The following is an 18,939-nucleotide window of genomic DNA, read 5'->3' as shown; positions in this document are numbered from 1 at the left end:
TTCAGCTTTTAATTTAAATATGGTGTGTTTCAACCTTTTTTTTTTTTTTTTTTGAGATGGAGTTTTGCTCTGTCGCCCAGGCTGGAGTGCAGTGGCACAATCTCGGCTCACTGCAAGCTCCACTTCCCAGGTTCACGCCATTCTCCTGCCTCAGCCTCCCGAGTAGCTAGGACTACAGGCGCCCGCCACCACGCCCAGCTAATTTTTTGCTATTTTTAGTAGAGACGAGGTTTCACCGTGTTAGCCAGGATAGTCTCGATCTCCTGACCTCGTGATCCACCCGCCTTGGCCTCCCAAAGTGCTGGGATTACAGGCGTGAGCCACCGCGCCTGGCTTTTTTTTCTTTTTTAAATAATTTTTGCTTGTGGTCCTTGTTTAAAAAATTCTACCGGGTTTTTTTTTTTTTTTTGAGATGGAATTTTGCTCTGTTGCCCAGGCTGCAATGGTGTGATCTCGGCTCACCGCAACCTCTGTCTTCCAGATTCAAGCAATTCTCCTGCCTCAGCCTCCCAAGTAGCTGGGACTATAGGCGTGCACCACCATGCCTGGCTAATTTTTAGTTTTAGTAGAGATGGGGTTTCATCATGCTGGCCAGGCTGGTCTCGAACTCCTGACCTCAAAGGATCTGCCTGCCTCGGCCTTCCAAAGTTCTGGGATTACAGGCATGAGTCACCGTGCCCAGCCATAAACATGTATTAAATCAATCACTGAAGCACCCATTAAGTGTTTGTCATGTGCTAAGTGATTTACATGCAAAAATTTTGTCTGAAACACACAACTATAGTATAGGTTAGGTATTACCATTGTTACCCTACTTAACGAATACGAAATCTGAGGTTTAGAAAGGGCAGGCAGCTGTCTGACAGGAACAGATATAAAGTCAGCAGGACTCAGAGGCTGGTTGTTCAGACCCCAGAATCTCTGCTGCCATTCCTGAGACAATCAGGACATGTCCTGGAGAGGACCAGGCTGGACACGCTAAGTGCCCTAAGAACTCAGAACCGGGGAAAGGGCACTGTGCTGTGGATGGCCCCAAGTGGCAGGCCAAGGCGGAGTCGGAGTAAGTGAAGAGGCACAATGAGGGGCTGCCTGACTGGAGGCCCTGTGGTTAGAGGAGGAGGGAGGAGATCCAGAGGGTGGGGCAGGGGTGCAAATGTGCACACACACAAAGGTTCTTGCCTGGAGGTGTGCCATGAGGAATGTGGTGCTGTCCCAGATCAGCACAGGTAAACAAGGAAGGCCAGGCAGGAGGTCCTGTCTCCAGCCAGGTGGAACAGGGTGGGAACAGAGGGAACAGAGAGAGAAGAGTGAGCGGGAGAGGCTGTGATGAACCTGTCCCTGACCAGCAAAGCCATCACTGTCTTGCGGCTAGCGGGGACTTTCTCCTGGGCACCTTGGTAAAAGACTAGTGATTAGTTAGTTACAAGCTAAGCTGGGCTGACAGTGGATGTAAAGGCCCCAAATTAGCTGTTAGCATCTCTGGGAACTAGTACAAAGTGAGCTTTTCATCTGCTGAAATGCTGTTTATGAGGCAGTAAAATCCAGAGCCAAGAGGCACCAATGTATCCTGGTTAGGGTAATACTCTCCTGGGCAAGCAGCTGTGTGAAAAAATGCTCAGGAAAACCATTTAAAAAGGTAGACAGGATGCATTGGCCAGGAATTGAACCCGGGCCTCCCGCATGGCAGGCGAGAATTCTACCACTGAACCACCAATGCTCCAGCTGGCAGAGATGTTTTTAGTTGAGGCCACGACCCACAGGATGGAGTGGTTCCTTTCCAGCGGGCTCGACTTCTTGCCACATAAGCAGAAAGGTGGCAGGGGCTGCTGGGTTCTAATTTAAAGGAATAGGCACTGACTTTTTTTTTTTTTAAATTGAGAAATAATTCATATAAGATTTCACATAACAAAAAATTCACCATTTTCAAGTGTTCAACTAGGTATAGCACATTTACGAAGTTGTGCACCCATCACCTCTATTTAATTCTAGAACATCTCCATCACCCCAAAAAGAAACCAGGCATCTGTGAGTAGCCAGTCCCAATTCTCCTTTTCTTCAAACCCAGGCAACTGTTACCCTATCTTCTGACTATGGGTTAAGAGGCACTGTGAACTTCAAACAAACAGAGCAGAAGGTGAAACTGTGTAAGTTCTATGATCTTAACTATGTAAATATATTAAAAACTGGAAAAAATACGCCAACATTTGAATACTCATTGCCTGTTGGGGATAGTCTTGTTTCTTTGCATTTTTCTCTCCTTTCCAAATTTTCTAAAATAAGAATTAGAAAACAAAAATCAAACACTCCTATTTCAGTGACAGGTGACAAAATATGTATCCTCGAGTCTTCCAGTTTCTCCCAGTAAAAAAGCTCCTCCCTTTGAAGGCCCGCACTAGCTTATCTCTCCAAGTTAACTTATTTCTCCAAGTTTTCTTTTTCCAGGAGCTGCCAAAAGGCTTGCAGCTGCTGCATTGGCCGGGAATCGAACCCGGGCCTCCCGCGTGGCAGGCGAGAATTCTACCACTGAACCACCAATGCTCCAGCTGGGTGCTGTTCTGCCTCCAGCTGTTTTGTTGCTCTGGCTCACAGTTGTGCTGGCACAGCTGTAACCTGACACCTGAGATGGGTCCAGCATGGACAGCTGCTGGATTTTACCAACCAAACCCATGGGAGGAGGTGGGGCATGCATGCCTGACATTCTGCTCAGCTGTACAAAAGTACATGAATGGCAATGGGAGAATTCTCAGCAATTCTTTTGGCTCCTGTGGGCAGGTTCCAGACCTTACTCTGTTATCCTTAGAGATCTGAGTAGGTTATACCTCAGTTTATTCTCTGGCTGCTTCGGCAAAGGAGGACATTACCCCAAAGCTGATCAGTGACCTCTTGGTGAGGACAGAGACCCAAGAAATATGAAAGCATCAGGGTTCTAGATAATATTTGGAGTCAAATTCCAGATGCCAGTCGGCATAAATGTGTTTTTGTTTTGTTTTGTTTTGAGACAGGGTGTTTCTCTGTTGCCTGGGTTGGAATACAGTGGTGTGATCATAGCTCACTGCAACCTCTGCCTCCTGGGCTCCTGGCCTCAAGTGATCCTCCCACTTCAGCCTCCTGAGGAGCAGGGACTATAGGCACGCACCACCACACCCGGCTAATTTTTGTAATTTTTTTTTTTAGAGATGGGGTTTTGCCATGTTGCTTAGGCTGGTCTCAAACTCCTGAGTTCATGCAGATTGCCTCAGACTCCCAAAGTACTGAGCCTAGTCATAAATGCGGTTTCTTATAATGTGGTTTTCTTTACCTTACAGGTAAACAAGAAAATTATGTTAGAGGAGTCTGAAAGGAGAGCAGAGCAATTTCACTTTTTAAAGGCACTTACTTGGGCAATAGAATTTTCAAGTACAGAATCAATCGAAGCTAGAGCTTTCTTAACCCTCCCACCCTGAGAATGATCCGCATGGTAAAGGCCCAGGCTTCTGGGTGGCTGGATGTCTACGGCCAAGAATCGGTGCTGAGTCCTGGTACTCCTCCCATACTTCAAACCTTCCTGCCCTGAAAACAACTATTTCCTGTAGCCGAACCCAGGAAAAAGATGAAGGAAAGACTTCATGGTCTTTGAGGCAGTAAGGGTTAAGATCATGGCTGCTGGAGGCAGCCTGCCTGGGTTCCAATCCGGTTCCAGCCTTCACCAGCTGCGAGTGTGTGGCCATTCTGCTCAGCTTCCCTGTGTCCTGTCTGCAGAATGGGGGCGAACCACCGCTGCCACTGCGCTGGGTTGCTGCTACAATTATGCGAGTGACATATTATATATGTCTTGGTTGCTTAAGTGAGGCTCCAAGGCAAGTCCTATGACTTCTGGCTCCCCGGGCCGCCAACAGGAGGTGAGGGGTAGGGGTGGAGTCCACTCACCACTGGCTGTGCCCTCCTGCTTTGGCAGGGCATCGTCAGGGGTGGGGTCTGCCTGCCTCTGCCCGGGTCTTGGCTCATCCGGCTCGTCGTCCTCAGGGGTGACCAGCTTCATCAGGCTCTGGTTGCACACGTTGGCCACCTCTTTGATGCCTGAGTCCACTGATGTAAGGAGCGTCATCTGGTTTGGATGCCTATCCCTCCAAATCTCTTGCTGAAATGCGATTCCCAGTGTTGGAGGTGGGGCCTGGTGGGAGTGGTTTGGGTCATGGGGGTGGATCCCTCATGAATGGCTTGGCACCCTCCCCATGGTACTGAGTGAGCTGCGTGAGTTCTCCCTCTATTATTATTTGTGTGGGGGCTGGTTCTTTCAAAGAGCCTCCCACCCCTCTTGCTCCCTCTCTTGCCATGTGACCTGCTGGCTTCCCCTTTGCCTCTGCCATGACTAAAAGCTTCCTGAGGCCTCACCAGAAGCCAAGCAGATGCTGGCACCATGCCTCCTGTACAGTCTGCAGAACCAGGAGCTGAAGGAATCCCTTTTCTTTATAAATTACCCAGCCTCAGGTATTCCTTTATAGCAACACAAAATGGGTTAATACAGAGTGGTCCCAGCCAGAGGCGGCTTCTCTGAGCCTGGTGTTCCTAGTCTAGAGCTCAGTCGTCTCAGGGCTACGTTAGGCAGACAGGCTGTCCAAACTGAGTCCCTGCTCTCCTTGCCATACTGGTGCCCCTGTGAAATGTGCCTATTTCTTCTCTTAGGACCCCTTCCTAAACCCTCCCACCAATGGGATTTCCCCAGCCCAAGGTTGGGCAGTGTGAGCTCAGAGCGTTGGAACTTTGGGGCCTGGGAAAGCTGCTCCAGATCTGCAAGTAACCAGGCAAGGTGTGGGGACAGCCAGCATCAACCCCAGGTCCCCGGCTTTCTCAGTCCGTGTTTGGCTCCACCTCTTTCTCCCAAGCTGCTAGGGACTATAGAAGTGTGACGGATCCTAAGAGAGCCCCCAGCCCCCAGTGCAGGGTCCCTCAACTTCATAATCCCTTTGGGGCTTCTCTCAATTCTTCTCTCCCAGAGAAAAGGATACTTTTCTTGCGGTCATCGTAGGCCAGACAGGGCAAGACAGCAGTCAGGATCCCAGAGGAGTAGGGCAGCATGACGCGGCCCGCCAGCTGGATGAACTCCCGCATCCAGCACATGGCTGTCAGCTGGATGAGGTCATCTGGAAGGGGAATCAGGGGGTTCAGAGCAACCCAAGTGCTCCCTCCCACTGACCATACACATGAGATGAGGCTGAAGGCCTGTGGAACCCAAGTACTTGACGGCTTCCAGCCTCACCAACGCTCTACTACCTGTGTGCTTTGCCTTCCAAAGGTGGAGACACAGACTGGGACAGAGCTACAATCCTGTGCTAGACTGTAAGGGCAGCTGCATCCCTGACCCTCTGCACTGGGACTCTGCTCCTCCTCTCATCAAGAAGTGGAATTAACTTCTCCACCCCTTGAATCTGGGCTGGCCTTGCTTCTTTGGCCAATGGGACATGGTGGAAGTCACGATGTGGCTGGTTCAAGCCTAGGCCTCAACAGGCCTTGCTCACTTCTACTGTCTGTCTTGGAATCCCACTGATGCCATATGAGCAGGCCCAGGCTAGCCGCTGCACGATGAGACACGTGCTGCCCCCACAGTCCCAGCATAACATGAGCCAGACAACTGCCAGACATGAGTGAGGCCACTGTGGCCCATTCACTCCAGCAACCCTACAGTTAATAGCAGGTACTTGACTGAGCCCAGCCAAGCCTGGCCCAGGTGAGTGGAACCACCCAGGTGACCCACAGACTCATGGTAAGTGACTGTTGTTTTAGGGAATGACATTTTGTGGTGGTTTGATATTCAGCAGAAGTGAACAGATACATAATCCCAAGCTCCAAGCATTTCAAGTCTCGGGGTTAAGGCCAAGTTCGCCAGCAAGGAAACCTCCAGATCTTACTCCACAGAGGCCACACACACCAGGTGAAAGGACCTCTGTGCCTCTGTAGTGACAGAACCCAGATCTCCCTCTGAGAGACCCGGCGCTCCACCTCTCCCAGGGCCTGGTGTCACACTGGCTAACACTCTTTCCAGGAATCTCTCCTACCCCCTCACTGAAGCTGAGATGGTGAAAGGTGTTTCTGCGGAGGTGGCAGTGGCAGTGGCAGCGGCAGCCGTGGCTGTGGGCCCTCCCCCCACACTCACCCGTGGTCTGGCAGTGGATCACCAGGATGTTAGCCATCTCAGCAAACTTCACACTGGAGGGGTTCTTCTTAATTTCTTTTAAGAATTCTCCAAGAACAACCTCACACCTATAAGCAAGAACAGGAAAGTGGAAACAGCGAGAGTCAGCCAGAGAGGAGAAGCCTCAACCAGCCCCATTTCCGTGCTGGGTCAGCCACCCAGAGGGCGGCTTGGCTTCTGGACTTGTCACGTGATCATTTTCAGATGCTGGGGGTTGATGGGCTCTTGGCTCCTCAAAGCGGGAAGCACAAAAGCCAGGAAAAAGAGCTAACTTCCTGCCCTCCTGCTGCTGTCTGTCTGTAGGCATGAAGTGCACCGGCACAGCCAGGGGTGGCAGCAGGTAGCAGCTTCCCGCCCCTCACTCCACTCACATTTTGCGAATCTCTTTGCCATTGTCGCCCAGGATCTGGAAGAGTCCATCCAGGATCTCCGGCAGGTAATCCAGAAGGTTAATGTCTGGCACCGACTCCAGAACCAGGATCTGACCAGGGGAAGGAAACAGGAGGGGAAGTCACACCAGCTCCAGAACCCCGTCTCCGGCTCACCAAGCCTCTGGGACTGGGCCGTGGGAAGGGGACCCTGCTGAGACAGCATTGCCCTGCAGTGCAGGCGTCCCACGGGGGAGGAGGGTGCTGGCAGAGACAGCCAGCATTTTTTGTTAAATGTGCAGGGGAATGGTAATTTGACCCCAAGGAAATTCGGATGCCCAGGGGAGAAGGGGATGGATGGGGAAGGACAGACAAGGCTAGAAAAAGTGAGATTGCGGAAAGGAGCACTGCTGGCTTTAAAGAGAAACCCGGGTGTTTTCTGGGACAAGGAAAGAACTGAATCCCCTTCAGGGACAACAAGAACTGGACCCCTTTAGGGCCAACATGGTGGGTTTCGGGGGCAAAGCTGAATAAGGCGTTTTTGAACGATCAGGTGTTAATGGCTATTCGAGGGAGAACATGGAGGGTTCCTATAGCCAAAGGACCTGATAAGAGTGTGCTAGAGAGCAGATTTTCCAAACTGGAGGCTGGAGAAACGGTGTCCGGTCAGGCCTTACCCAGGAGATGATGAACTGCCGGGCATACTGGTTGTTGGAGTAAATCCTCTCTCGCAACAAGGGGATGAAGCTCACCAGGTCAAATTTGTTGCTCTCAGTCACAATGTCCTGTGGATCGGAGGAAAGTGAGCTGCCGAGAGCCTGAGACCAGGGCTGCCTGACCTCACTGAATCACTGGCCCAGGGCTGGCTCCAGCGCTCAGGCAGCCACCGAGGAAAACGGCAGATTCCGAGCTAGGCATAAGAGGTCTCTGGAGTATTCATCCTGTCCCAGTCCACGGGACATGCAAAATGGGTAGATCGAAAGCAGAAATCAAAGTAGAGAGAAGCAATTGAATGGCAAGACCCTACTCTCTGTGGTCTAGATGGAATGCCCAGGCCCCTGCTGTCAGAGCCAGGGTGGTGTGGAAAGTGACAGGCAAGCTTCTTTGCTTTAGGTGGCGGCAACAAAGGGGGACATTTCAGGTGACGGCACAGTTCTGTATTTGATAGTGGTGATTGCGCTCTATATTCTTGTCATAGAACTGCACACCAGGGAGTACATGTAAATTTAAAATATATTTTAAATTCAAGAAGAACATTCCCAATGACAGAATTTCTAAGCTGTACAGACAGATGGGAGAAATAGATTATAGAAATAAAAGTGGGGACGAAGTACAAATACCTTTAAAAGGCGGTCTAGGAGCTCAGATCCACTTTTCACATTGGGGTCTGGGTCGGCTGCCAGCTGCAAGAGGCACAGAGAGGGGAGGGACACAGAGGCGAGGGTCATGGTCGGATGCAAGACCAGGTATTTCTTGCAAACCTGCAGCCGGGGCCTTGGTGCAGCCCGGAACATCCAGCAGGCCCCCCTTTCAGCAAACACATTTGAGAAGGGCTGGGAAAGTGGGAGTGGGGACAGTGGAGTCGGCTGACGAGCAGATTCAGGAAATACCCTTCTGTTCAGGGACTTCTCCTGTGACCCGCTGGGGTTCCTGTTCCCTGTCGTGACTGGGTCACGGGGTCGCTTCCCGTCAGCCTTCCCCAGGGGTTTCCAATCTTAAAGCGCTGGGTCCTCGTTCCACTCCTGGAGGAGGGGACAGGGTAGCTGCGAGGCTGATACTCTAGAAACTTCCATGGCATTCTGCAGGGGCAGCAGCATTGCAGGGCTGCACCGCGCCTGGGAGGAGAACTCCACTAGGCTGCAAGAGGCATGGAGGAGAGCATGAGCTTTTTCTGGGGCACCTATGAGCTAGACGAAGCGTGGCCCTCCCTACAGGGGAAGTATGGTCTGGGTGATGGCTTCAGCATCATCTCCTTCTACCAGGGAGGCGAGTGTTTCACAGACTATCAGTTTCTCCCCTCTACTGTGTGATAGACTGATACTTACATCAAATGCCATCAAAATGAATTAAAAGAGAAATGAAAAAAGGAATAAATGCAAATCCATTAAAAATGATTAGATTCAATAGACAATAAGTGTCCCTTGCAGCCACATGCTTGTTTCCTCTGCTTGCATCTGGGAAAAGGGGTCCAAGGTTCCAGAAGGTCAAGTGAAGTGGGGGAACCAAGCGCAGCCCAGCGAGGAGGAGGAGGAGAGCAGTTACCTTGCTCAGCCCATCAAAGAGAACGTTGAAGTGAGGCAGCACGGCGCCCCGGGCCACCTTGACGATGTTGTAGAGGGCCTCACAGGCATAGTAGCGCAGTCTGCTGTCTGCATCATTGAAGCAGGTCAGCACTGGCTCGATCAGCTCCTTCAGGTAGAGTCCTGAGTCCTGCGAGGGGGCAGGAGGAGCAGAAGACAGATCAGAATGGGTCGGAGCCCAGGCCCTGCAGCCTGCAGTGCCAGCTGACATCCCAGCTCCCTTGGAGGTGCTCAGGCCTTTGTGCCAGAGCTGGGCTCAAAGACCCTTCCCAAGTCTGCTTCCCAGGAGAGGGCCCACGCCTAGGGGACCAGGCTGCCAGGCTGCAGAGCCAGACTTGCTGGTCTCAGGTGTGGACAGAGTGGTAATAAAATGCAGGTCTGCAATGCCCTGCTGGGCCTTGAGAGGGAGAACATCTGGATGGCTTGGTCAGCGTTAAGGCCGGGACTGGTATGTCTGTTCCTTGAGTGAAAGGCCCACCTTGCCCAGTGCGATGGAGCAGGCGGCCAGGCCGATGAGGCCCCCTTTCCGGCTGTGGGGGTGCTGAGACAGGGCAAACTCCTGGGACAGGGTCTGGATCACATGCTTGATTTGCACGGTATTGTTCTGGGCCACGAACTCCCGGACCAGCCTGGAGAGAGAGGAGAGAGGGGCTGTGGAAATCAGGCTACCTCTGCTGTGGCCTCCAGGGCCTGGGGCTGCAATGAGGAAGGGAGATGACCTGTTTGGAAAGAGGAATTGGGAGATGGGCGTCTCAGGGCAGGTCTCAGTTCTGTTGCTGGCTGAGCCATGGTTGTTTCCCTATTCTGGGTCTCAGTTTCCCTCTGTGTACAATGGAATAAGGAACAGTGATGCTAGCTCACTTCTGGGAATCTCAGAGAATGCAAATGAATGTGTCATTGGGACCAAAAAAGTACAATGCATCATCTGTTGATCAGCTGTCTTTATTCAACACTTACTCAGCTTTCCATCCGTGCATCTCAGAAACCCTCTGAATCTGAGCAACTATTTCTAGGGACGTTGCTGGGACACAGGCCCCAGTGTAATGGGTAAGATCCACATGCAAACAAATAGTTGTAGCAAAGTGGCGCCAGTGATATCACAGAAGCAAGAAAATGCAATGGGCTCCGTCTCCTCGGGCCGTCCAGGAGGGCTACAGGGAGGTGCCAGTTGAGTCAGATCTTAAAAACAGTAACAGGCACTTTCCAGGTAAAGAAAGGAAGGCAGGGCACCTCGGGCATAGGGAAGAACCAGGCCAAGGCCATGCAAGCTGACATGGCATATCTGGGACAGGACAAGGGTTCCAGCGTGTGGAAGGAGTGGCCAGAGACAGGTAAGGAAACGATGAGCTGGTGGAAGTTTTCCAGCAAGGGATGACACGCTCAGCCCCATGTTCCAACTGGACATCTCCGGTGGTGGCTTGGAGAAGCAGGGCTGGGGCAGGCGTGGGTTTGACGGGAGACTGATGCCGGGGACGTTCAGGAGAACACTATGGGGTAAGGAGGTCCTGAAATGTGACTGAGGCAGTCGGAAAGAGCAGCGGGGAATGTTTCTAGAATTAAATGGAAAAGCATTAATAGCTGATATAAGAGGGGAGAGGAGGGTAGGGTAGACGGTGTCCCCAAGGTGGCTCCCTGGGCAGTGACGCTGGCGGGGAGAGCAGCAGGTCAGAGGGAGGCTGCCTTTGTGGGAGGGAGCAGCTGCTGGTCACCCAGGGAGGATGACTCCCCAGGCAGGCCGGGCCCCTAGTGGTGGAGCTGAGGGAGACCTGACTCCACAATAGACTAGTCTGTTTTCAGAGCCCCATGGATACGAAGGCCAGGCCTCTGCCCTCCCAAAGCTCACAGTATCTCTGGGGCGACAGGTCTCACATGGCATGTGGTAGCAGGATACCCCAGATCACTGATGTAGAAGAGGCAGCTGGGGTGGTCAGGGAAGTTTGCCTGGAAGTGGGATGGAGCTGGATCTTGAAGGAGGCGGAAGGGAAAGAAACGGGCCTTCCTGGCAAAAGGAGCCCTGCTAGCAGAGGTGAGGATGCGGAAGTAGGCACCCTTGTCCAGGGCCCCAGAGAACAGAACAGCAGCGGGATGGGCTGCTGGTGGGAACCTGGGAATCCCAGTTAGAAGAATAGATTTCATGTACCAGGGAGCTGGGCATATGAAAGGCTGTCTTAAGGAGCCTGGAGATGCTTGCGAGATGAGGACAGGAGGCGTGAGGGATGACACTGGTGGAGCCACTGAAGGTGGAAAAACGGCAGTCTAGAGACCTCAGACTTGAAAAAGTAACTGCAGGCACTCTCTCTCCTTGCTTTGCATCCAATCATGGCAGTTATCTTGCTCACCTGTTCCACAAATGGGGTCTCAAGTTGACTTGAAGAATTTTAAGAATAATCATGTCCAAAAGGTGTCCATTAGTCTGTGTGGTTCCAGCTCAGGCGCTTTCTACTAATCAGAGCTAGGACTTTCTAGTAATTAAAACCAAATGTGCTGCCCTGTGAGACAGTGAGCACTCCTGCAAAAAGGCTGTTCAAAGAGGGACCGGGCAGTGGTTTCGTAAAGATTTAATACAGCCAATCACATGGCGCACCTATCATGCGCTAGGTACTGTTCACGCAAGAGGTGACAAAATAGGTCTCGCTCTGGGCTGGTGGACGTTGGAGAGGAGATGGGTGCTTCAGGAAGGAGCTATACAAGTGGCCTGTGAGTTGCCCCTTGCTTTGATCTCTATGGGGATGGGACTGTGGATGAACCCAGGGCCTCTGGACAGAAGGTGAACTCCAGTTCATAGGCCCCAACTCTCAAAGCAGTGTACCAAGGCGGGGCAGGGATGGTTCTACATCAACTTGTCTGGTCTCCCAAACTGGACAAACCAGCCAGGTGAGACCCAATCATCTGTCAGTGCCTAAGTATTGACAGCGACAGCCCCTTGCCAAATGCCCTGCAGATGCTCTAGCACACAGCTGGAGCATTGGTGGTTCAGTGGTAGAATTCTCGCCTGCCACGCGGGAGGCCCGGGTTCGATTCCCGGCCAATGCAATGCAGTGTTGCTTTTTCTGCCTTTTCCTGGCCAGTTTTCCTCACAGAGAGATCCTGCTAGAGGAGCCAGTCTCCCCAACTACACGAGACCTGCAGCAGCCAAGGGTGCCCACAAATCTGGAACTACACTTCCCTGCTACATGCGCACATGCGAGCTGCTGGGTTCTCCAGAGAAGCACTCTCTATGGCTGTGGAGCCATGAACTTGATGCCTGCACCTTAAGGGGACTCCTGTTGTGCTGTCCTCAGCCTTGGCCAGTCTTCCACAGGAAGCTGGCATGAAACCTGAGAACAGTAACGCAGTTTAACACAAGACTACAGGGAGAATGTGGTGGGAGGACTCAAACATCAGAGGGAAAAAAAAGTCCCCCAAAGTTTTAATATACTTTTGCTACCAAGAAAGACTCAAGCTTTAGTTTCTGTTGCAAGGTCTGAAGGCAAATCAACTGGACACGCACACGCATACCCTCCTGCTTCCTGCCTTCTCCCTCCTTTTCTGCAGCCTGAGTGCTCCATTCCTGCAACTGTGCTGATGTGGCAGCATCAGAGACTGGCTTCATATTCTATGAATCAACTTACACGCAAGGAGGCACAGGAATGGGGTTAAAGGGAGGTGCGCACACAGCTGCTAACATCTGGGTATTGGTGGTTCAGTGGTAAAATTCTCGCCTGCCACGCGGGAGGCCCGGGTTCGTTTCCCGGCCAATGTAGCAGCAGACCTTTTATTAATCCTAAGAGACTGAATTTGGGCTTTCACACTGCCTAAAGAATTTATAAATCCACTCTGAGAACTGAGAATGACTTGTTTCTAGTTGGATTTCAAAAGCCTTTGATGAAAACACTTATTTTCCTAAGTTGTGCAAAGATCTAGAACCTGGTCTCCTTGTTCTTGAAGAGTCCAGGATGTGGGATGCACCAAGGCCCGCTACAGCAGCTGTGCCTCCCCACGCCTGCCCAGACAGCCTGCCCAGGAAGCCAGGACATGTTTCCGCTTGGTACAAGTTACAGCAGCACTAGGAGTGGGAGTGGGGACATTCTCGGAGCTTCAGCAAGGGGTCCAAAGGAAAGCCAAGCCGCACGGCAGTGCAGGCCACCCTGAAGCCACATCCTCTCCTGTCTCCTTGTCTCAGGTCACAAACATTCCCTGAGCAACTGGAAAGGGGACTCCTGCTGTGCGGCAGCCAGTGGATGAGAGCTATTCACTGCCCCCAAGGAGCTCTCTGCCAGGGTGGAAAGAGGGGCAAAGAAGAGAGGGCTTAAGGAATACTGTGCAAACAGAAAAAACACTTGGTCAGAAGAGTACGAGGTGAGCCGGGGCAGGCTGGAAAGAGAACAATCGGTGTCTGCCAGGCAGGGATGTACCAAGGCTCTATAAGGGTCAGCATTGTAGACGGGTTTTGAAGGATGAGTAGGTGTTCATTCTGGAGCTGGTGAGGCTGAGGCTGAACAAAGGCTCAGAGCAAAGAGGAGCAGGCATTTGATTTGGCAGAAACAAAAGCCACAGGTGACAGGGTTGGAAAAGTTGCTCCCAGTCATGCAGCGAGGGACCCTGGACACTTGGCAAAGGGACTGGCATTTAGCCCTGGTGGATGTGAGGAGCTACAGAAGGCCATGAGCTCGTGATTGGTGTGAACTTTAGGAAGGGCAGTCTGCACCAGCAGGTGGTATGGGTTTGAATGGCGCATAGGAAGCTTTGAAGCCTATGACGAAAGTGGCTCTGATGTCGGAGTGACAGCCTGCAAGAGTAACAGGGCCTCCTGAGGGAGGAGACGGGAAAGGTGGATTTCTGTGCTGAGCATTCCCTCCCCACCCCTCATCTTCACAAAGAGCAAATGTCTCCCTGCTTGGCACCAGCCGGAAGGCCTCCCCCACCAGAGTCCCACTAGGACTCAATTCAGAGCACCCCAGGCCACTACAAAAATGACAGCCCATTCAGGCCCTGTGGCCCCAGGAACTCCAAGTTTCTACTGTCTCCACCCCTGCACGTAAGGGTAGAATATTCATCATCTCCAGGAAAACAGGCGTCAGGCAGACAAACAATGGCTGGAGGGCAAACCATGGAACCCGTCCTCACCAGTATGTCAGCCTGGAGAGCACCGGGTCTGGGGTCAACCCCTGGGCCACTGGCAGGAAGAATCTGTTCCATGAATCAAGCCCACTCTCCTTCTCTGACCCTTGGGGCAAGCAAAACAGGGACAGGCCGACCTCTGCAGCCTTCCTGCCAGGCTCCCAGCACAGGCTTCTACTCCCGCCAGGCCTGCCTTCTTACTGCGCCCTGCCTGGCCCACTGCTGCACCTCCCATCTACCCACTCTCTAGAAAAGCTCCTGGTCCCTTCTACATTCTACCCAGCCCTCAAAGTTCAGCTCAAATCCAACCCCCCCGCCTTTCCTGATGATCCCACGAAGTGAGTGCAGAAGGACTCAGGACCCCTCATTCTGTGCCCAGCAACGTGCTGTGGATGTCAGGAGGTAATTCCTTCTAATTCCTTCTCATGCGTGATTCCTACCTCCACAACTTTTTTTTTCCTTTGAGACAGAGTCTCGCTCTGTGGCCCATGCTGGAGGGCAGTGGCATGATCTCCGCTCACTGCAGCCTCTGCCTCTTGGGTTCAAGCGATCCTTCTGCCTCAGCCTCCTGAGTAGCTGGAATCACAAGCGCCTGCCATCATGCCTGGCTAATTTTTTCTATTTTTAGTAGAGATGGGGTTTCACCACGTTGGCCAGGCTAGTCTCGAGCTCCTGGCCTCTAGTGATCCATCCACCTTGGCCTCCGGAAGTGCTGGGATTATAGGCGTGAGCCACCATGCCTGCCCCTCCACAACTTCTTGAAAAAGTACTTGAGGACTGGCACTATGCATCTGCATCTCTAGCACTAGGCCTCTCTCTGAGTCCAGAACTTTGCGTGCAGTAGGTGGGTAAATACTTGTCAAGACTGGCAGGGGTGACAGGCAGCTTGAGCTGCAGGGAAAACCTGGGGCAAAACCCCACACTGCCGTATTGGTGACATGGGAGTGCTTTGCAAACCCAAACCTAACCTGCAGGTTAATCAATATCGCATTTGGATGGTCCTTGCCCTCCACTCTTATAGTCCAGGTTAGGAGGACCAAAGGGCACTATTACTAGGACCCAGAAATGCACAGCAAGAAGGGCTCAGGTCATCAGAGCTGTGGCTGGTGGTCGGGGAAAGGTGCACAGGCTTGGATGACGCCCGAAGGGCAGCTGAAGGCGTGCTCTAACCCCTCACTAGGTGCTCCAGGACTGCCCTAGTCAGCCAGCCTGTGGTGTAGTCTCTACTTCACAAGGCAAGTGCAGAGACAAAAAAAGCAATTACAAGGGGAAGCAGAGTAAGTGAAGTTGAAAACCTGGGCACTCCCAGTTCCAGGTTTAGTGTCTCTTCAAAACACCACACTATCCCTTCTTTCATCTACAGGTTGCGAGCCAGAGGTAGGGGATCTGAGGCTGAACTAGCTTTGAAGTTAGTATCTGGCCCAGAAACTCTCACGATCACAAATCCCTGGAGACCTTCACTAATGTGAAGGTCATGGACATTGCCGTCTTATACACCAGAGGACAGAATCCACTTCTGCCTGGTTTGCTCCAAAAAGTTCTGAAGAACCCTGGCTGCAGAGGTATCCTCTAGACACTGCTCAGAGCCTGGGTTCTCAGCTGGCCAGTGGCATTGCAGGATGGCAGGAACAACCATGCCCCAGAAGATACAACCCCAAGGGGGGCCAGCGTCAAGCTCTTGACGCCACCCTCCATGTCTCGAAGACTGCCACACCGACTACCCACTCCCTGAAAGGAGAAGCAGCCACGGACAGTGAAAGACACATCTGGACTTCCATGAGCCAAGGGAGAGCCTGGGGCCACCCAACACAGCCACAGGACCCCTTAGCTTAACTCTGTACCACGGAACGGTGACAGTCGCAGGAGACCATCACAGGTCACACGAGGACTCCTGAGTTGACCACTTCCTAAGCACTCACACTCTGCTGAGTATTCCAAGGGCCAATTATTCCTTAGGACACCTCCTGTAGCTATTATTATTTTACTCCCATCTTCCGGATCTGAAACAGTCATAGAGAAATCAAGCCCCTTTCCTAGGGTCACGGAAGGTCTGAACCCTTGACATCTACCAAGTCCATATCCTTTCAACTATGTCACAGTCCCTCCCTCCCATCTCCCTAAGCCACTTCAGCTGCAAACCAATTGTACCGAATTACAGATGGCAATTCCCTTGTGCAGAACTAAGGCCAAGAGAAACGTAGCTTTCTCCATACACTTCCCCACAGTGCTCGGTCATCGTCAAGGCATTCCTCCCACACACAGGGAGTACAGATGAGGCGCCTACTTGAGATGTTTTGAAATGAGGCTCTAGCGCTGGTCTTCTGTGAACGCAGAAAGAGAGTAAGTAACCATCAGCTGAGCACTTACTACCTGCCAGGCAATGTGCTGCATGCTTTACACACAGGGTCTAATTGAAACCTTAAAAGTACCATTATACCCATTTTACAGTTTGCAGAAACTGAGGCTCAGAGAAGTAAGAAACATACACAAAGTCATGCAAGTTGTAGATGATGGATTTTAAAATCAAATCTAGGCTTTTCTAACCCCAAGATCTAAAATGTCATCCATTATGTTACACTAGCCCCTCCCCAAACAGCACAGCTATCACCAGTTGGGTGCCCACTGTGTGCCAGGCACGTTGCATTTGTGATTTCGTTTAACCGCAACCCCATGCCATTTGGTGTGGCCCCATGTCCCAACCTCTGTCCTAGGTGGCAGAGGTTTTAGCCACTGAACTCAGGTTCCCATGTGTTCAGAGGGAATATCCTCAGCTGTAGGTGGGTTGATCATGACGATGACTTCAGAGGGCTTTTAGAGAATTGGATAATCACCTTGTGTGCTCTGTACTGCACATGCTCAAGTAACAGCATTAGTGCAAAGTCAGAATCAGAGACAAGCTGCGATCTTATACACACTGCACGAGGTTGTGTCCATTCCATACACGTTGGCTGGGCACCCACTATGCTCCTGGCTCCAAGACGGATGTAAAGATAAACCCACAGGCGACATTTATTCCTGTGATGTGAAACTTTCCGCATGGACTTGGGGCTGCTGCCTTTTTTCCCCCTGGCAAGTCTAACCATCCATCCCAGTTCTCACTGCAACACACCACACTCAGATGGCATATCCAGGCAGCAGCGTCCTAAAGAGGATCTGGGTAAACATCTCGGCCAGCTGCTTTGCTGAGTGTTTAAGTAATTTGGTTTCCACTTGTTAACCAGTCTCCAAAACTGAATGGGAAAGCGGAACATGTGTCCCTGAGGAAGGGCTCACGACCTTCTGAAGAGGCCTAGGAATGAACTGATAAGAAATGAGCAGATGCGACGTCGGAATGAGCACGTACTGAGCATACAGTGGATCCAACCAGTGGAAAAAATACAAAGGAGAAGCAAGAGTTGGTGACAGCAGGAGGCTTGTTGTGATCTCAGGTGACAGTAGTTCTGACCACTGAATAACTGCTTCCCTCAGACTGTAACAAAACAGCACTAATTTAAAAATCGGGACACAATTCACACACCATAAATTCACTCTTTTAGAGTGCAGGTGTCAGCAGCCTTTTGTATATTCACAAAGTTGTGCAACCATCACCACCATCAATTGTAGAACATTTTTTTTTACCATCCCCAAAAGAAACCCCGCACCCACCGGCAGTCACTCCCCGTTCCCCCGAATCTCCTCCCCCGAGCCCTAGGCAACCCCGAGTCTACTTTCTGTTTCTACAGATTTGCCTATTCTGGCCATGTGATGTAAATAGAATCATACAATATGTGACCTTTTACGGTTGGCTTCTTTCACTTAGCATAATGTTTTCAAGCGGCTTTTTTTTTTTCGATAAGAAAACTGAGGCACAGAGAGGTTAAACCAGAGATCACAAACTCAAATGCTCACAGGGGCCAGGCAGGAGATACAGGGGAAAGCCCAGGAGGTAAAACAGGCTCCGGTTAATCTGCCAACAGGTGGCAAAGCTCCCGCCAATTTGCTCTGCAGGAATGCGGGCCACATCTCCCAAGTCTATAAGATAATTCAGAAACCTGAATTTCACTGTGAAATTTCTCAATTTAAAATACTTTGTGATTCAGGCCAAATCAAACAGGTCTGCGTGTAGGTCACAGCCCCTAGGGGCCAGCCTGTGACCCCGGAATTAAACAATTTAAACAGGGTCCTACTGCTGATAAACAGCCAAGCTAGGTGGAATTCTGACCTGCACTCCAAAAATGACCTTGAGTCACTGGGTACTAAAAACAGTTATGTGCCACATAAGGACATTCTGGTCAACAACAGACTGCATATTCCACAGTGGTCCCGTAAGATGATAATATTGCATTTTTATTACACTATTTCTACGTTCAGATATACCGGGGTACACACATACCACTGTGTTACAACTGCCTAAGTACTCAGCAGTCACATGCTGTGCAGGTTTGTAGACTAGGGACAATACGCTCGACCATACGGCCTGGTGTGTGGCAGGCTGCACCATCTAGGTTTGTGTGAGTAACTCCGTGTTGTTCACACAATGATGAAACTGCCCAACAACACACTTCTCAGAATGCATCCCCCTGAAGCGACACAGGACTCTGGCACCTTCCCCACAGAGGTGGTAGGCTCCAAAGAACCAGGTCAGTCTTTACCTGTTCAACTTTCACCTGTTCACAGAGCTCCAGGGACTCGCCTCCCCCACAGCCAGCAGGCAGGGAAGCATGATTCAGGAGCTCTGCTCCAAGCAGCCCTCCCTGGGGCTTTGGGCTCTCAGGGGACATGGCCTGGGCCACCTAGCAGGGCATTTACATATGCTGGCTTTTGAACTCTAAGTTCAAAGACAAGATCAGGTGCATTCAGGGAGGTAGGACCACAGACGGAACTCAAAGCTCAGGACCACTAGAGACTTGACCATGAGTGGCGCTGTCTCTCCCAGCCAGCAGTGAGACAGTGGGGGCCCTGCCTCCACGGCACCTTGCAAAGCGAGCACCCACCACACTGATCTGACTGCCTGCTAGCATTT

At 51.5% G+C, this 18,939-nt stretch overlaps 1 protein-coding gene and 4 non-coding genes across 5 annotated transcripts in view; 2 read left to right on the top strand and 3 right to left on the bottom strand.

Annotated features, from left to right (window-relative positions):
* The window catches only part of VAC14 (Vac14 homolog (S. cerevisiae)), a 115,672-nt gene that overhangs the window by 90,579 nt on the left and 6,154 nt on the right, over nt 1–18,939 (bottom strand). Inside the window, exons 2-9 of the mRNA XM_011962121.1 lie at nt 9,316–9,466; nt 8,800–8,967; nt 7,878–7,940; nt 7,215–7,322; nt 6,541–6,650; nt 6,131–6,237; nt 4,986–5,120; nt 3,907–4,056 (exon numbers count right to left, since the gene is read on the bottom strand). Coding sequence (XP_011817511.1) covers nt 3,907–4,056; nt 4,986–5,120; nt 6,131–6,237; nt 6,541–6,650; nt 7,215–7,322; nt 7,878–7,940; nt 8,800–8,967; nt 9,316–9,466 — 992 coding nt within the window. The remainder of the gene's footprint in view (nt 1–3,906; nt 4,057–4,985; nt 5,121–6,130; nt 6,238–6,540; nt 6,651–7,214; nt 7,323–7,877; nt 7,941–8,799; nt 8,968–9,315; nt 9,467–18,939) is intronic.
* On the bottom strand, nt 1,647–1,717 carry TRNAG-GCC. The gene has a single exon. It is a non-coding gene; the product is annotated as a tRNA-Gly (tRNA).
* Nucleotides 2,468–2,538, bottom strand: TRNAG-GCC. The gene has a single exon. It is a non-coding gene; the product is annotated as a tRNA-Gly (tRNA).
* Nucleotides 11,800–11,870, top strand: TRNAG-GCC. The gene has a single exon. It is a non-coding gene; the product is annotated as a tRNA-Gly (tRNA).
* TRNAG-GCC lies at nt 12,509–12,579 on the top strand. The gene has a single exon. It is a non-coding gene; the product is annotated as a tRNA-Gly (tRNA).

Source organism: Colobus angolensis, unplaced genomic scaffold (genome assembly GCF_000951035.1).
Source record: "Colobus angolensis palliatus isolate OR3802 unplaced genomic scaffold, Cang.pa_1.0 Scaffold116, whole genome shotgun sequence".
NCBI lineage: Eukaryota > Metazoa > Chordata > Mammalia > Primates > Cercopithecidae > Colobus > Colobus angolensis.
The sequence above is the reverse complement of the archived record's forward strand: the minus strand, read 5'-3'. Positions and strand labels throughout refer to the sequence as shown.